The sequence below is a fragment of the Monomorium pharaonis genome, chromosome 4 (genome assembly GCF_013373865.1).
Source record: "Monomorium pharaonis isolate MP-MQ-018 chromosome 4, ASM1337386v2, whole genome shotgun sequence".
Classification (NCBI taxonomy): Eukaryota; Metazoa; Arthropoda; class Insecta; order Hymenoptera; family Formicidae; genus Monomorium; species Monomorium pharaonis.
This window is the reverse complement of record NC_050470.1, coordinates 24,344,125-24,360,417: the sequence shown is the minus strand read 5'-3', so window position 1 is coordinate 24,360,417 and position 16,293 is coordinate 24,344,125. Positions and strand designations below refer to the sequence as shown.

The window sequence follows — 16,293 nt, the reverse complement described above, 5'->3', positions numbered from 1 at the left end:
AATTAATAAAGATCTCAAATTATCTCATATAAGATTATATTTAAATAGTTTCTTTAATAATGCGATGAAATGATTTCTTTCGAAAGTTCATACAAAAAGATTCTTTGATTTTATCACAAAATTATAAATAATTAATATTTGTAAGATTGGATGTGTTATATTAGGCGATTTTGTGTAACCACTTGTCAAGCTCTTCAATGTTGACTGTTTGAGGATCTTTAGCGAGTGCGTACGATTCCGCAAAATCAAGTTGCAGATCCAAATGTGAGAACTCAAAATGCTTTTCCTGTTTTCCAAGGAAAACATTGGTTGATGACGCGTCAGTAGCCTGTAATTGGCTAGTCTTTGTAATTCGCAGCACATTTATTTCCTTCTCTAACAGTGTTTTTATCACTGCACATCCCTTAGCCATAGTTTGGTCCTGCTTGTTGCATAGTATAAGAACAGGAACATTCTTTATATCAGAATCTGACAATAAATTGTACAGATACCTGTAAAAAAAATAATCATATTGTTAAAATTTATTTCAAATTTATATGAAGCATTCTGTTAAGGACATTAAGAATATTTCATCGTTTCAAATTCTGTACTTACTCGGCAACATCTTTGATCTCTTTTTGAATAGTCACTGAATCGATTACGTAAACTAGACCTTTGACAGATGATTTGTATTTGTCAAAATATTTGTTACGTAGTCGTTCATCTCCAGGAATATCCACTAGTTTTAAAGAACGCTAAGCAAATGCTTTTATGAGAACAATTACAGCAGATAAAGCACACATAACTCTAATATATGACAAAATATTGCTTAAACCTTACATTGTTGACTGTAATGGTTCCTATATTTTCTTTCATAGATCTGTATGTCTGGCACAATTTGGCACAACTTAATATCTTTGCATAGAAAATTCTTGTGTAGATCAATGTTTTTCCACTGTCACTGAGGCCCATTAAAAGGATAGTATTACCTGCAGATTTTCTTTTCCGCCAGAATATAAATAGAACTATAAACAAATTATATTTAAAATCTCACCATTATAATATATAAGAAAATAATGTAACATTAAATGTAAAGAAATAATTCAGGCATAAAAGATGTTTTTCCTATATTAACTTAGCATTGCTAAAAAATGCAAATTGCATTAACCTATTTAAAGAAAATTTAAAAAATTTAAATATATTTTTTATAAATTAAAAAGCAAATCATAACACTTTTCAGCATCAAAAAGCACAATAAATACATGTAAATCGTATATCTGAATTCATAAAGTAGAAGCAGTACTATGTCTCGATATTATTACATCTGTGAATAAACGTGCAATTACCTAATATCATAAGAGTAAACACAACCAGCAAAGCCAGTTGCAGCAACTGCGGCCTGCCATCTTCTTCTAATGATTTTATATATTTACTCATAGTCGTGACCTGTGATTCTCTCGAATCTTACTATTTCTTGTAGACATATGCCGATGATACAGATTCTGTAAATTCTGTTGGAGGTTATACACGAACATTCAGTACCGGAGAAAAAAGTATATACACTACTGTGTGGCAGTGTGGCTGTGTGGCAAGCATCGACTTGACTTCAGTTCAAGTTTCAAGCATGGATTTGATTATTCTTCAATAATAAACTGTGACATCTGTGCTAGTATCGCCAAACCGTGATACACATTTATCGACGCTACATAACAATTCCTAAATCCGCAACACTTATCGACACAACAATTTACCGATCGCTAATATGCGGATTACCATCTATAGTTGCTATAGTAGTATCTTATTGGTAATTCAGAACGGAATTTGTTGAAGTTCCAGAGACTTGGGCAAGTTTTATAAAGATGATGCAGCCACTTGCAGAAGCTCTATACATAGGCTGTGTTTCAAAATTGCTGTCAGTACCAAAAATCTATAGTGTACGTAACAGAAACTATAAATTAGATGATACTATTTTCATTATATTAGTTTCTATCAACGTATACTTTAATCTCGTTTTTCTCTTGATTTTTTTTTAATCTGTAGAACTATAGGAAAAAAGTTAAAAAACGAAATTAAAAATTAATCTGTATTGGTAGAAATAAAAATTAGAGTGCTTTTTTGGATAAAAAAAACAGATATTATATTACATGATTATGTTTATTGACTAAAAATTTTCAAGATTTTATTCCAATCAATTACGTAATATATGTATTTCTGATAAGAAAGCACTTTGTAGGGCAAATAACCAACCAAATTCCGATTAATTTAATCGCTAATAATTAATCCAATTGATAAAATTACTTGAAATAAAATTTCTAATTACATATTTTGTTATTTTTTAATAAATTTTATTTGATGATAACAAAATAATAAAGATATATGTTTATAACAGTTTAATAAATTAGCTAGTTGGAGTTTGATTGAAGTCGCTTACACAGATAAAATATGGTAATATAAAATTTATTTTAAATAATTTATTAAAAAATTCCGTGTGTGTGTAAAAATATTATAAATTTATACTAAAATTTATATTACCATAATTTGTATTATATGACAATAAAGTTTTATTATGTTCTAAATTTGTAATTGTTTTTTTAAATTAATTTAGTTGAAGGGTACATTGTAGTAAGAAATAAAGTAGAATACGTTTATGACATTCTGTAAATTATGAAATTACGATTGTTGCACGAGTCAAAATTATTATAAATTAAATGTACTCATTTCATACAGTTACAATAAATTGATTTATTGTTACGAATTCAATACACCGTTGTTACAATGTCATTATAATCAGTATAATATATTTGTAGTGTCGTGTTGCGAAATAAATAAAAAATTCCAAACAGTTAAATTTTATTTACGCTTTTAAGATTGACACCTTGATTGTATTTAGAAACATTACTCGAGTAAAATACCGCAGGTATTATTTTATTCTTATTGTTTATCGGTTAAATAAGGATAAAATGATATCTGGGAGCATCTGGGTGATGTTTCTGAACGCAATCCTTTATTTTAAAATCTCAGAAGGAACTGACCAATCAGGGCCAGAAGGTCTTTGTCTGTTTGCCTCTAATTGGTCAAGTGAAATGATAAGAATGTGTGTCATCTTTTCAATAGGCAATCTATCGATATCTATCGATAGTCAGCGCCTCCACTCGCGGTCGAAGGTTACTAATTTATCGCGCGCACTTGTCTTTTCGCAGGGTGAAGAAAGTGCATACGTCACGCGCATTTCCCGCGTTCGCGACGGACGGCAAGTTTCGCGGTTCTCGCGTTTCGTGATTGTTTCTCTTTACTGTTGTCTCAGGTGTCGTGGAAATCGTACGAAACAACGGGCGATCGTCGCGTCGTGCCGGGTAATCGCGGGGTGAAGATTAGCTGCGATTTTTCGACACGGTCACCACGAAACGGTGTCCCGCGAGTCCGCGAACGGCCGAGGTGAAGTAATGGCGTCGCGGTTTGCTCGGTGAGTTGCGAGTTCACTTTGTCGCGATCCTGCAAGTGGTGCATTGTGACCTTTATCGTTTAGTTTCTTCGCGATACTTCTTCGACGTCGACACGTCGCGATGAGAGATTACAATAGCGCGATCAGGAGATAAAGATGAAAAGGCGAAACTCCGGCTGGAGTTTAACATCGGTACTCCGATATTAGGTGGATTTCGACGACAATATGGCTTCCGTGTCAACTTCCGTAGATACTGAATCGTGATGAGGTGATATGTTTCTCGGTCGAGTCGAATTATTGGGTACCTGTTGGCTTATTAGGTGTCACATATGATTGCGCTGCAGCCGCGTATTAAAGGAAAAAACTAATTAATTGGCGTTTTAGATATCTACGATGTTATAATCGTAATCTAGAAAGACTTCTACTTTTATCTGCGAGAAACGCGCACAGATAAAAGTAGAAATTCGAGTAATCCTGTTTCGCGTGGCCGTGAGCTGCGAAAAGGAACGAAAATCCGTGACAATCCGAGGCAGCTCGACGTGGAATGCGCTGGATCTGATCTTTCTCTTTTTTTACAGGTTGTTCGCGTCGTTTCTCAGGCACGGCAGGTCCGTCGCGCCTATCCCGGTCGCCGAGGAAGGGACCCTCGCGCATGGAAGTCGTCCGCGCCCGCAGCGGACGAGGAAGAGGCTCTGGTGCGACGCGGGCGCGCTTCGTCGACTTCGCCGTCCGTATCCGTGAATTTATTGCGAGAGACGCTGTAGTGGAACGTCCACCCTGCCTCTCCCCCTGGGATAGCGTCCTGTCAGTCTTTGCTGTCCCGTGGCCGAGACATTCGGCTCTCCACATCGATTACCTGCCATCCCTAGGGGCTCCAGAGCGCGTCGTAATTCCAGGCGATGGTGAGTCAAACCTTTAATTTATTTCTTGGCGTTTTAAACCATAAAAGGCTTGCCTTGATGTCCTCTTCCGATATTGCCACTTGCACCAGGGCCAATCATCAGTTGTACGTTGTTCAGTTCCTTGGCGAGGCAGTTTTCTTTGGGAATAATTGGTTGTTTACTAATTTTTGTAATTTTTGTAATTTTTGTTGTCTATGCTTTGTACGCTTTAGTTTTGTAGGTGCATTTTAATTGGCGTTGGCCTTGTTTTAGATTACCTGTAACATACATATACTTAAATTATATGCAACACATATTTGTTTCCTGTCATCTTGATAATTTATTGTATTGGTGGCTCCAGGGAATTTAAATATAAATTTGTCTCCTTGTTCATTGATCTATGACGTTGGAACTAAATCTATTAAATTTTTAGATTCTTTTGCGGGGAGAAATAATATAATAGCATATAATTTTGTGTCCTGTTTTTCAATCACTATCTGTAATAAAAATATCAAAGTAATAAACACATGTGTATACATTGAATTAAAGACAACAGATGAAAATATCAAAGTAATAAACACATGTGTATACATTGAATTAAAAGACAACAGATGAAAATCAACTATTTATTTTATTACTTCTTGAGAATAATTGTTCTAGTTTGAGTTCATTTTTTACTGTATGTTTTTACTGTATCTGGTAACATGTTACACACTCACGGGTTTATGGTGCAGGAGATAGTGGCACCTGTTATATTTAAAAGAGGTGCATACGCAGTCGTTTAGGAGATATATTAATAATTACATAACTTGGTACAAAATTTTATATTATAAGTATGCTATAAAAAATATATTAACATATAATGTGATAAATATTAATTTTAAATAACAATTAAAGAGAGAACATATGGAGAAAGTGTCGAATATGTTTTGTTGGTAGTATATAAAAACCTATTTAGTATATATTAAAAGACACGTAACAGAGAAATGGCATAGTAAATATCATTAATATGCAATAAAATATATTTGCCACATCCTGTAAAGCAAACATGTGCTTAGTGCCTAACAAAGCTTGAGCTGTATGTGGTAGTGACCTGTGCTCCATTTCTCTTAATAATAATAATAGTTCCGTTACGACATTTAATCTCAACGTTTCAAGATTACTTAATGTCCATTGCAAAATTTTTTCATTAATTCCTCTGTCAGCGATATCATCTTCATTCTGTAAAATCTCTATATTTTCAAGTGACGCGATTTCACTCATTAATATTTAAAAAATCATCGTTAATCTTCTCTTCAATATTCACAGCATCAAGATTTGGGTCAATTATATTATTCATTGGGTTCATTATTATTATTATGTTTGTTCCTAATTACCCTATATGGGATAGCGTAAATTTTCCAAAATAAGTAATGTTTAAAAGTACAGTTTTTTTGTGAAATAAATATTACTTGTTTCAAGAAGAGACGAGTGTTTTGAGATTTTTAATGATCAAGAAAATATTTTTCATTCTCTTTACAATCCTTTTGCTGAAGCTACGATCGAAATAATTCTAATCGCCGTAACGCCGACGTAAATTGTCCGTGCCGCGCGCGACCGAGATATTTTCTGTGTAATAACACGTCCCAAAGAGCCGCTATAAATTCGCCAGCACGTTCTTAATTACGCTTCTCGCGCCGATCCTCTCTTGTTAAGTATGTATCAATTATCGGGTGGCACGATCGGGTCTCTCTCTTTCTCTTTCTTTCGGCGCGAGAAGATGATAGGTTTCGCAGATGCTTAAAAAGAGCGAGCGTCTTGCCCTCGTTACCGATCCTCGTTTATATCGCGAACGGAGCGATATCCGGCGCGTCATTTAGGCCCGATTTCGACCGGTGTAATCGAAAAGGTACGGCTCGCGCCATTCCCCCCAAAAATAATCATATCGATTGCGCCGCCGCGTACGTTATTTACGAGCGATCGAATCGCGACGGTTGCCCTCTCTGCCTCTGTCCGATGGAAAGGGGCGCGCGGATAGGAGGGTAAGGGAGGAAATGATCGCGATTGAGTATCGCGAAGCGTTTACACTTTCTCTGATCGCAACACCTCGGGAGGGGACGTAAAAATGGAGACACACACACACACACACACACACACCATGGTCCGACTACCGTAAAAGCGAGAAAGCTCGATCTCGCGGCAGACAGGAGGAAAAGAGAGGGAAAAAGGGCAAGGCGGGGAACCGCGCTGGTCGCGCAAAAAAGGAGGACGACGTGATAAAGTGCGGGCAAAAAAAAAGGGCGCTGTTGGGACTTGAACGCGGGGTCTACCGAGAGACCGTAGAATACGATCGTGCGATTTTCTTACGATGGGACGGCAGAATACCGGCAAAAAAGGACCGCCCCGATTGCGCGGAGATCTGCAATTATATCGCAAAAAGGAAGCGCGGGACAAACTGCTTCCTGGCCCGTAAACAATGTCGCCAAATAAGTCGCCGGACATAAATTTCTGTCGCGTTCCAGACTCTCGCGTACGGGGATATTTTTTTAACTTAAGAACCTAAGACTAAACGTTACATATAAGAAAAGAAAAACACAGCCGATCGAGCGTTAATCTTTTTATTCCTGATTTTCAGACCCAGCAGGTTCGCCGATATAAAGTTTCTTACCGTCGTCGAGATTGATGTCCGATATGGAGCGTATTCGGGATGATATCATGGCCCGCCGACTCTCGTCCGAGATAGCCATTTCGCGGAGAAATATAAATCTCGGAGGACGGACGTGAAAGGAAGAAGGGTCGCAACTGCGTTTTTAAATTAAACTAAATTAGAGAAAATTTATCAATTTTCGCGGATGGAGGGGACGTACCATGTGTGTGTAATCGCGATAGTTACGACAGGTAAAATATAACGCCTCCCAGACACACGCGCGCGTATACACGTCTATAATTATATATAATTTATCTCACACGCGCGTTCTCTTTTTCTCTCACCTCGCGAAATTCACTTTGAGATCGGAAAGATTCAGATCGTGCGCGGATAGCGAAAGAATCTCGCGTCGTTTAAGAGTAGCAAAGCGGCATTTGGCCCTCGTAATTTCTCGCACGACGGGTCCGATTTAATCCGGCGATTTAGCGAGGAGACTCGCGAGATCCAGGAGAGAGAGAAAGAGAGAGAGGGAGAGAAAACGAAACAAACCGCCCATTCGGCTCGAACGGATGGGAGCACTTGCCGCGTTAACGCTTCGCACGTAATTACTATGGTCCGGCTAATCTGATCGGATTAATTTTTTCTGGATTCGGCCACGTTCCGTGCGCGGCGGCGATTACATCGACCGGCCGTTCGCGCTCTCGCACCTGTGGGGTTAACATCGCTAATGGATTCCCCGGATCGCATAATTACGGGGTGCGAAAAGCGAGTCTTGCGCGCGCGCGCGAGCGCCTTCGATCTCGCGCGTCTCCTCTCTTTTAGACAGGAAGTAATTGCATCACGTGCTGTACTTATCTCGCGACGATGATCTATAAGTTTCATGTGACAGCATCTCCTTTTTGAATGAAGGAAGTAACGTAAACGATAAAAAAAAAGATTTTGATTATAATCCTCCCTGCAGTCTAAGTGAATTAGAGTTGAAGTATAAGAGATGTCTGCTAGGTATGAAAGGTTAATAATATACATTTAACTTAACATATTGCACATAAATGTACGTTTTTAAAAAACGTTGATCATCTGCATTATTTTTGTTGCATAGAATTATGGTTGTATCTTTAATTCGACTAAGGCATTGTGTCTCAAACAAAACACTACTATTTCAGCAATGTTGGAGAAATATTGCAAAGCTGCTGCAACATTGTTGAAATGTTTTACGCTGTATGAGGTATTTTAAGTCGTGTTTCAATTCTACATTTTCGTTTTGGATTCTACATTTTTTTTATTCAATGGGAATGGCTCTTGAAGAGCAAAACTCATATAATGACAATTCGTCGTGGAGAGGATCGCGAGATTTCTGCGATGTGCACTCGACGAGCATCAAACTACTGGCCGGAAAGGCGATCCTTTAAAGGCGTTCGTCCCTCTTCTCTACCCTGTCTTTGTGAGCCGCGGCTAAGAGCACGCATAAAGAGTCAACTTTGTAACAGAACTGATCATAAAAGTAACATCCCCGCGTACGTATCCTTCGTCTATGGGCATCGAGGAACGTAAATCTCCGTTAGATGAATAACGGCTTTTGACGGGGGTCTCCTCGCGAGAACAAAGTCGGGCCCATTAAAACACGTACAAAGTAGCTTCTCGCGAAAGCACATTGCCGTTGCTGCTGCCCGTCCTGCTAATAAAACGTTACAAATTCGTCGCATGAGGGGTAGTTTATGACACGCGTAAAGCCTTCGTCGTGAGGAATCGTCTCGCGAACCCGATTTACGTCCTGCAGTGGCGGATTAAGGCATTTAGAAGCTGTATGTGTAAACTGTATCTGTGGAGATTCCTGTACTAATAAAAACTTGAAATAAAAAATGTTTCTTGTGAACAAAATTCAATATTTATCATTTTAAGTTAATAATGATTATTTAACGATAACGAATTTAACTTTTACAAGTTAGATATTTTCTCCGAAGTTGTAAAAACCAACCATTTTTAAAGAAAATAATGCACTGGATCTTTATTCCTGGGATTCTTCACATTTATACGTTTTACGGGTCACACTCTCGTTCGTTATCGACTTGGCTAATTCGATTTAAATTTACGAAAGAAAAGATTGCATTAGTCACATGGAATTTTATTCGCGAGGTTTTAGGTTGGTGTTGGTCTTAGAATTATTTACAGATAACGTGATTACACGATGGTAGCATCTTTTGTGTGGTTCGAATATCGGTTTATGCGATTATAAGACTTCTCTGAACTTCTCTCTTTGTGTTTAATGTGGATATGCGACCTTATCTTTTTGCCGCACCAATGTCCTGAATAATAAAACGCAAAAGAAAGTTACAATTGTACTTTACAGTTCTCTTAGATGTAACAGTCATAAGTTGCTTTACATTTGATTATAAATTCTATCGATGATTCTTCTCCAAGTAACATTTCAAATCATTGTCATCTATTCTCTCTGACGTTCAAATCGTATTTATTGCCATATATTAACGTACTTTATTTTCTTCTATTTTTTTTATATTGCGCTTCTTATCGTACAATTGCATATACATTAAAATTTTTTAAATAATTTTTATTATATACTAATTATATAATTAATAATATTATATAATTAATAACTTTAGGTTCTACACATATAGAAACAATATTTTTTACATTTATATTTAGAACATTATCTTATTTTATTGCATAAATATGCAAAGATATTTATTCCTTATCTTTATCATAAACTTTTGGAAATGATGAGCGATATCCGCATGAGAAAAAAAAAGTTGAATGGGTGCACCACGATGTTCGAAGAATAGGTCTTAACCTTTTTACGAACGTTGCCCGATTTTTGGACGTTCCACGTGGAATCGGTGCGTTGTACGGGGGAAAAAATCGTCGATTCAATCGGACGGATGGGGTAAAAGCGTGGACAAAGGTGCCATTGTATGTCAAATTTTTATAAGGAGTCTCGAGATTCTCCTATTGTGCGAAAATTGAGGGGCTTACGCGTCGCGGGAATTGCGGAGGTGGAAAAAGACGGCGAAACGGGTTTCTGTGGATCCTAAGATTCTAAAAGAATTGGTCTTTCTATGGTTTGGTGCTCTTTCGGTAGAAGAGCGCTTCTTACGTCACATCTGTTCATCTGTAAATTTAACGTTTTATCAGGAATGAATCAAACGGATACTTTATGAGAATTTACTAGGGATATGTTGAAACAACTGTGATTTTTTATTGCTAAAAGTTAAAAATTTCGATTTCTAGACCTAAAGTTTAAAACAATATTATTTATTTCAAAAATTTCTGTTTTATCTATTATATTTATTTGTAAATATGATTACATCTCTTATCAATTAGTTGAAAAGGCGACTTTACATTTCCTTTACATCGGAGTGATTTAAAATTCAATAGGATTTTGTGCTTCACTTGTATATTGTGTACGTGTGTACACAATATATATATATACATATGTATCGTGTTTTTCGCGTTTCGTTTGATTGTTTCTCCGAGACTCGATGATCAATATTTGGATCGATTGAGTATCGATCGTGCATCAATATTTTTAAATAACCGGTTAACCAGAAGGATCGACTTCCGTTTCAAGATTGACTAAAGAAAAGAAAATCCTTTTGGGGTTCGATAAAACGTCGTGCGGCCGCGTGTCACTCCGTGCCTAACAAAGCATCATTGACGAACCGTACATAATATAGAATTTCACGAAATCTGAATTTTCTAGAGAGAATAGAGAATCGAGATCGTGGTCCCTTAAGGGTTCGCTGCGTCCGAGGGTTAAACGGGAGGGGGAGTCAACTCCATCTTACCTCTGGGGCATCACCTCTGTTGAGAAGATTTTTTTCATCAACTCCCACAGACGGTCTTACGTGAACTTTCTCACGGCCAACAATTTTTTTCTGTTACACAAAGATGTTTCCGTGCTGTTGTATTTGAAAGTCGGTACAAGACAGGGGAAAAGTTATTTTTTATTTTTTAAATAATTTTATGAAACAATATGTTTGAAAACAATTCCTCACATAAAGTTATATAATTGATCTTAAAATTATATTCAGGTGCTGTCAGTTATTGACATTTTTCAAGTTTAGTTGAAGAGATCTCCAACAAAAATAATAAATAATTTACGTTATAAGATAACGGTTCGAATAGTTAGAAGGTACGGACCATTAGGCAAAACGATAAGGATATTAGAATGAACGTAATGAACGGAAATATAAGGAAATGCCTGCAGTCGAGTGCCACCCACGTGGATCGAGCGTCGTCCTCTTGCACTCCCGCGGGCTAAGCGCGATTACTTGCGCAATAAAATCGTGCAGTTTTCTATCAGAGATTCAACGGCATTAGTCGAACGTAGGCCACTCTCTTCCCAAGTAATAAAACAAAACGAAAGCCAGGTGGTCGCACGACGCGTCTTAAAGCGTCTGGAAGTTTCACGACTTCGAGGGGTTCGACGGCGCGCTTGTGCTGCGCACTTTCATTTCACTACGGCGCCGTAAAAATTAATCCGATCGTTAAGGATCGTCGTAACTGTCAAAATATACGGCCCCGTATACCAAGCCAAGCGAAAACCTTCCGCGGAAGTGCGTGAAATAATTACCGTCGTGAAACTCGCTCGGAGCGTTAGGGGTGAAACGCGCCCCGGGCGGTCGTTTCTCGTCGTCAACTAACGATAGCGATTGTATAAATTTATGAAACGGTAATACAATGCGTCTGCATACACCCCTGCGGGATGTCGAAGACGGTTTTTAAAGGCAACAAACAAAATACACTTACTTGTTATAACATGTATTATATAACGTTGATATTAATATCGAGATTAATTATCCTTTAGTTAAAAATAGCTATTTCCAGAATTACGAGAATTGCTTATTTTATTCACACAGTAATATGATAAATTACGTTATCACGTTTCAAAAAAATTTAATATTCTATGTACGTGGTATGCAAATTATTGTGCGTAGATATCATGTATTACACATGGTTATATTTAGTAGTAACTATCATTATTCATTAATCTGACATTTAAAAGCCGAGTACTTAACTTATATCTAAACTTCAGATAAGTGACAAATATGTCCGTTGATAATTTCGAAAACCAGTTTGTGATTATTATGTGATGGTGCAGCTCTATTTATATCTTCTATTTTCTTTAACCGGTCATGGCTCATTAGCTTTCACTTTAAATCGTAACAGCCGCATTTTTGTCTCGTTCGAAAGGTAGTTAAGTCGTTACATTGAAATGCATCTAGTCTCATCATCTTTAACAATTTTCTGCGTTTATCTCGCCGGCTTCGTAAAGCAGGGTGAAGTCGATGTTGCGACACAATCGTCTTTTTTGCCAACTACGTTCCGGTGGGCGGAGAAATCGATGATCCAGATCGGGATTACTAATGGATCCCGGTGGACCGCTCGGTCAGAATATCCGTGCATAATTCGGGTAATCGAATCTACCAGGGTATTTAAAACGAATTGGGTCAGGAGAAGAAAATGAGAGAGTATTGAGCAAAAAACGTAACAACGAGCCACTTCATGATTAGTCATCACTGTTTTTCGTACCGTTGCCGCTTGCTTCTCGAAGACGCAATTAAGCAAATATGCGGCGCGCTTGCTGTTGAAACAAGTTCAAGGTGCATCTTGCACCTTAATGTACTCGTGCTCTGCTCAATCAGAAATGTCATGCATTACAGTCACGCATGGAATGTTTCAACACAGCAATTGGTTTGCTTCGCAGGAATTTACGTGTGTAGGAATTTCTCCGATTTACGTTTCGCAATGACTCGATTCATTCGAAGATGAAGAAGTAAGCCGCGGGGAAAATCTCGAATCGTTACTCGGGAAAGACGGGTCTGCGATAAATCGAGAGACAAAGGGAAAAACAAAGAGAGAGAGAGACACAGAGACATAATCCGGCGAGAGGGAGAAACAGCAGATCACAGACAGGAAATCGCGATAGCAGGGGCGCGGGGTTTCCAACCGCGGCGTTATAACATTTCTCGAACCGGAAATGCAATATGGCGAGACGCACGTGGGTAGCTACCACGTATGTACGCTACGGTGGCGCGAAAGCGGTCGTCACTGTTCGCTCCTTGTCGTGAAATGAATAAAAGATGCTAGGCAGCGCGTTGCCTGCCTCATTAACGCCGGTGTCTACGCTACGGTGTCTACGCTCAGGATGACGCGCTAACGCGAGGATGCTTTAGGCAGAGGTGAAACCGGACGTGAATATTTGGTGTAGGATGCTCGACTGGAGTTTTTCACATCGGCGACGCAGTTTTGATGAAACGTGATTTGAAATGTTGCGACAAGAAATCTTCGGATTAAGCGGATTTAAATTTCTGGCAAATGTAACGTGTTCTTTCTCTCTTGTCAAGTTTTCGATCATCTTTGACTTTCGTTCGGTGTATTGCTGTAATAGCACGAATACTCGATCGAATTGCCGGAAATGTGTGGAGGTGGTGGGATCACGTGTCGCGGCGAAGCGCGTTAATAATCGGACCTACTGTTTATGGCGGCTCGATGCCGAGAGAAGCCGGGAACCACCAACGACGACAACCGGCACCGTGACGACGATAACCCAGAACGGGAGGCCAGACAAGCCTTCTCCGCCTGCTGCAGCCTTCCGACCGGGCAGAACGCGTTCGTCAAAGAGTTTCATTCATCCGCGCGGCAAAGTTCACTCGCGCGGACACGTGTGCCGAGCAGACCGGCATTGTAAACGAGGGATTTATGCCCTTTCGGCGACACGGCTCTCTCATAAGGCTTTCCTTTTTACGCGTTTCCTCCCGGCTGTATAAGCTCGATCCGAGAGGACAAAAACTCCGAAGCGGAAAGAAATTGTTTCAATCAGTGTGAGACGGCGGGGTAATCCGATGGGAGGCGATAATTAAAGCTTAAAGCAACGACAAAAAAATGCGGGCTGTCCTAGTTTTGTGGAAGTAACGTATACGGTGACGCGGCGATTCGTACGCCTTTCTTAGAAATGTAATTATTTCTCTAATGGCCTAAGTAGTCTCGTCGCGGCGAGTTTAGCCTGGTAAGCAAGAAATAAATTATAGATGTCTACCTCGCGATAAAAAGCACGATAAGCTTGCATAAGATTCCCCATTGGACTATTGTCACTGCCCCGACCTCGTCGTCCAGGATCTCGGTCCAGAATCTCGCGTCCTAAAAGCAGGAGAATCGTGGCCGAGACATCGGTACGCGAGCATCAATCGATAACGCCTACGTCAATGCGCCGGAGTAGACGTGCAGGAGAGTGTGTCCTTTGTGTCCGGGGGGATCTAAAAGGATTTGGAGAGGCAATCCTGACGCGCGACTATCGAAGAGATCAAAATGTCAACGAGCATGCCGCTTCATTATGCCTCCTCATTCGTCAAATGCGCCGATTCGTCAAATCCCGTCGGTTTATCCTTTTCCAAACCTCACAGAGCAAAGTTAATTTTTCTAGAAGCGTTTTCGAGAGCGTTTTTATATTTCTTTTTTATTTTCTCACTCTATTTAAAAATAAAATTTTATCGTAGAATCTGTACAATCTCGTAAATCGAGTCCCAACAATGAGAAATTTAGCGTTTGTTACAAGAGAATAGAGGATTGGAATCGAGGTCGCGTGGGTGGATTACTTAGCCGCCGCGGCTTCCGTATTTTCCGGCACGGTGCTATCGCGCGCCTTTTACGGGATAAAGAATGACGGTGTGCGACCGGAGAGGATCTCGCTCCGATCTCGTCCCGGTCTATCTTGGATATCTCACTTCGTTGCGCCTTGTCGTCGTTGGAAGTTGACGAAGCGAGCTCGCTCGAGAAGGGAACGGGCGGAGGAGGCGAGAGCGACTCGCGTGGGCGACTGCTAACGGGTATCGAGTGGTAGCCGCCCGGCCGCGCTCGTTTATTTCACGTTACTAGGCGCACCGCATTAAGAGCCGCTTAATAAATTCACAGCAGAACACTTGGAATGAAACACGAACGTATTTCGGCTTCTACTTCTTCGTAACGGCAGATAAGGTTGATTGATCGCCTAATGTTCGTCTCGTTAGTCGAGCGTATTGCCGTTTCTTTTAACAGGATTTTTCACTCGACGCGGCTCTTACGTATACCTTGCAATTTTTATGTACGTACGGTACTTTTTGTGTTATAGTCGATTTAAATTTAATGAAATCGTTGATTTTTTTTTGTAGATTAGCGAGGCAACGTATAATTTCGTCATCATGCTAATTTTACTATTCATAATAGAGAAGGATGAATAGGATAGGTATCACGTACTTACTGATCTGTTGATCGAATAGCGTCGGTGCATCGGGGTTAATATCTCAAGCAGGTGATATCTTATTGATACTTTATAAAAAAAAAGGCTTCGCCACGCAGACGCTCGAGGTCGAAGAAAGGCTGGCCATCTTCATGTCCGTCAAACGTACTTCGAATCACAAGAGAGAACGATGAGGACCCATTGTTGTTCGGGCTTGGAGAGTCTCCCTTTCGCCGTGTTCGAGGGCGGAAGAGCGGTCTCGATCGCTCGTTAAGTGGATTCATTCAAGGGGCCACTTCTTCGATCGAACAAAAATGTTTGCTGCCTGTAGAACAAAAATTGACGCGGCACTGACGGGATGGGATGTTTGCCACCTCGATTCTTCGCCGATTCGCAACGAACGCATAACTTTACCCCCTCCCTTTTTTTTATTATCTCAGCATTATACGGGATTATAAGGGGTGTGGATTCTCGGAAGGATTGTGTAATTATTACGAGGCGAAATAATTTTTTGTATTACGTTAAAAAGTCTTCGAGGAATTCGGAATATGAGGGAAAGGACAACCGTGTATAAGAAATAACGTGACAGGAATGAAAGAGGAAATGTTAAAACCGGAGGCCCACAGAAAAAATATTTTCGCTGGCTATGATTTATCGTTCGACGCAGGCGGAAAGACAAACGCATGTGCCTAGAGATGGAAATTAATGGGTGAGCTAACGCTGTGTAAAAGCAGATGTCGAGGTGGTAATTAGAGTTAAAAGACACACGCGTCTACTCGATGGTATTCAAGAGCATGGGCGTGGCGAGTTGTTCCGAAACGCGGATCCAACGATGTTACAGTTGTTGCTCAGCTGTAAATTTGAACTAATCATGAGTTCAGCATTTGCCTGCCTTCGTGACGCTGTGGCGTTTGACAGGTTTACCCAAACGAAACATCTCGAGAGCTATACTCTCGCAACTTTGACATTCGTAGAAAGAACTCATTCATCCTCTACGTGCATTCTATATTTAACATTACTTATTGCATTTTTTTAACGAATCAGAGATTTTAAACAATACGAAAGAAATTATTTTCACTGTTATCTTATAAGAATAAGAAAAAATATTTGTTAGTTTCTACACAAGTTAAATAAT

At 39.5% G+C, this 16,293-nt stretch overlaps 2 protein-coding genes across 2 annotated transcripts in view; one reads left to right on the top strand and one right to left on the bottom strand.

Moving 5' to 3' along the window:
• Window positions 1-19: 19 nt before the first annotated feature.
• Window positions 20-1,584, bottom strand: LOC105832311 (signal recognition particle receptor subunit beta). The gene is made up of 4 exons (XM_012673131.3): window positions 1,326-1,584; window positions 820-1,004; window positions 595-734; window positions 20-491 (listed from the first exon to the last, which is right to left on the bottom strand). Exons 1-4 carry the CDS (start codon window positions 1,414-1,416, stop codon window positions 161-163), a joined length of 747 nt encoding a protein of 248 aa, XP_012528585.1. The 5' UTR covers window positions 1,417-1,584; the 3' UTR covers window positions 20-160.
• A 964-nt stretch (window positions 1,585-2,548) lies between these two features.
• Window positions 2,549-16,293, top strand: part of LOC118645106 — a 392,389-nt gene continuing 378,644 nt past the window's right edge. Inside the window, exons 1-2 of the mRNA XM_036285531.1 lie at window positions 2,549-3,442; window positions 4,000-4,323. The gene's annotated coding sequence lies outside the window, so the exon portion shown is untranslated. The remainder of the gene's footprint in view (window positions 3,443-3,999; window positions 4,324-16,293) is intronic.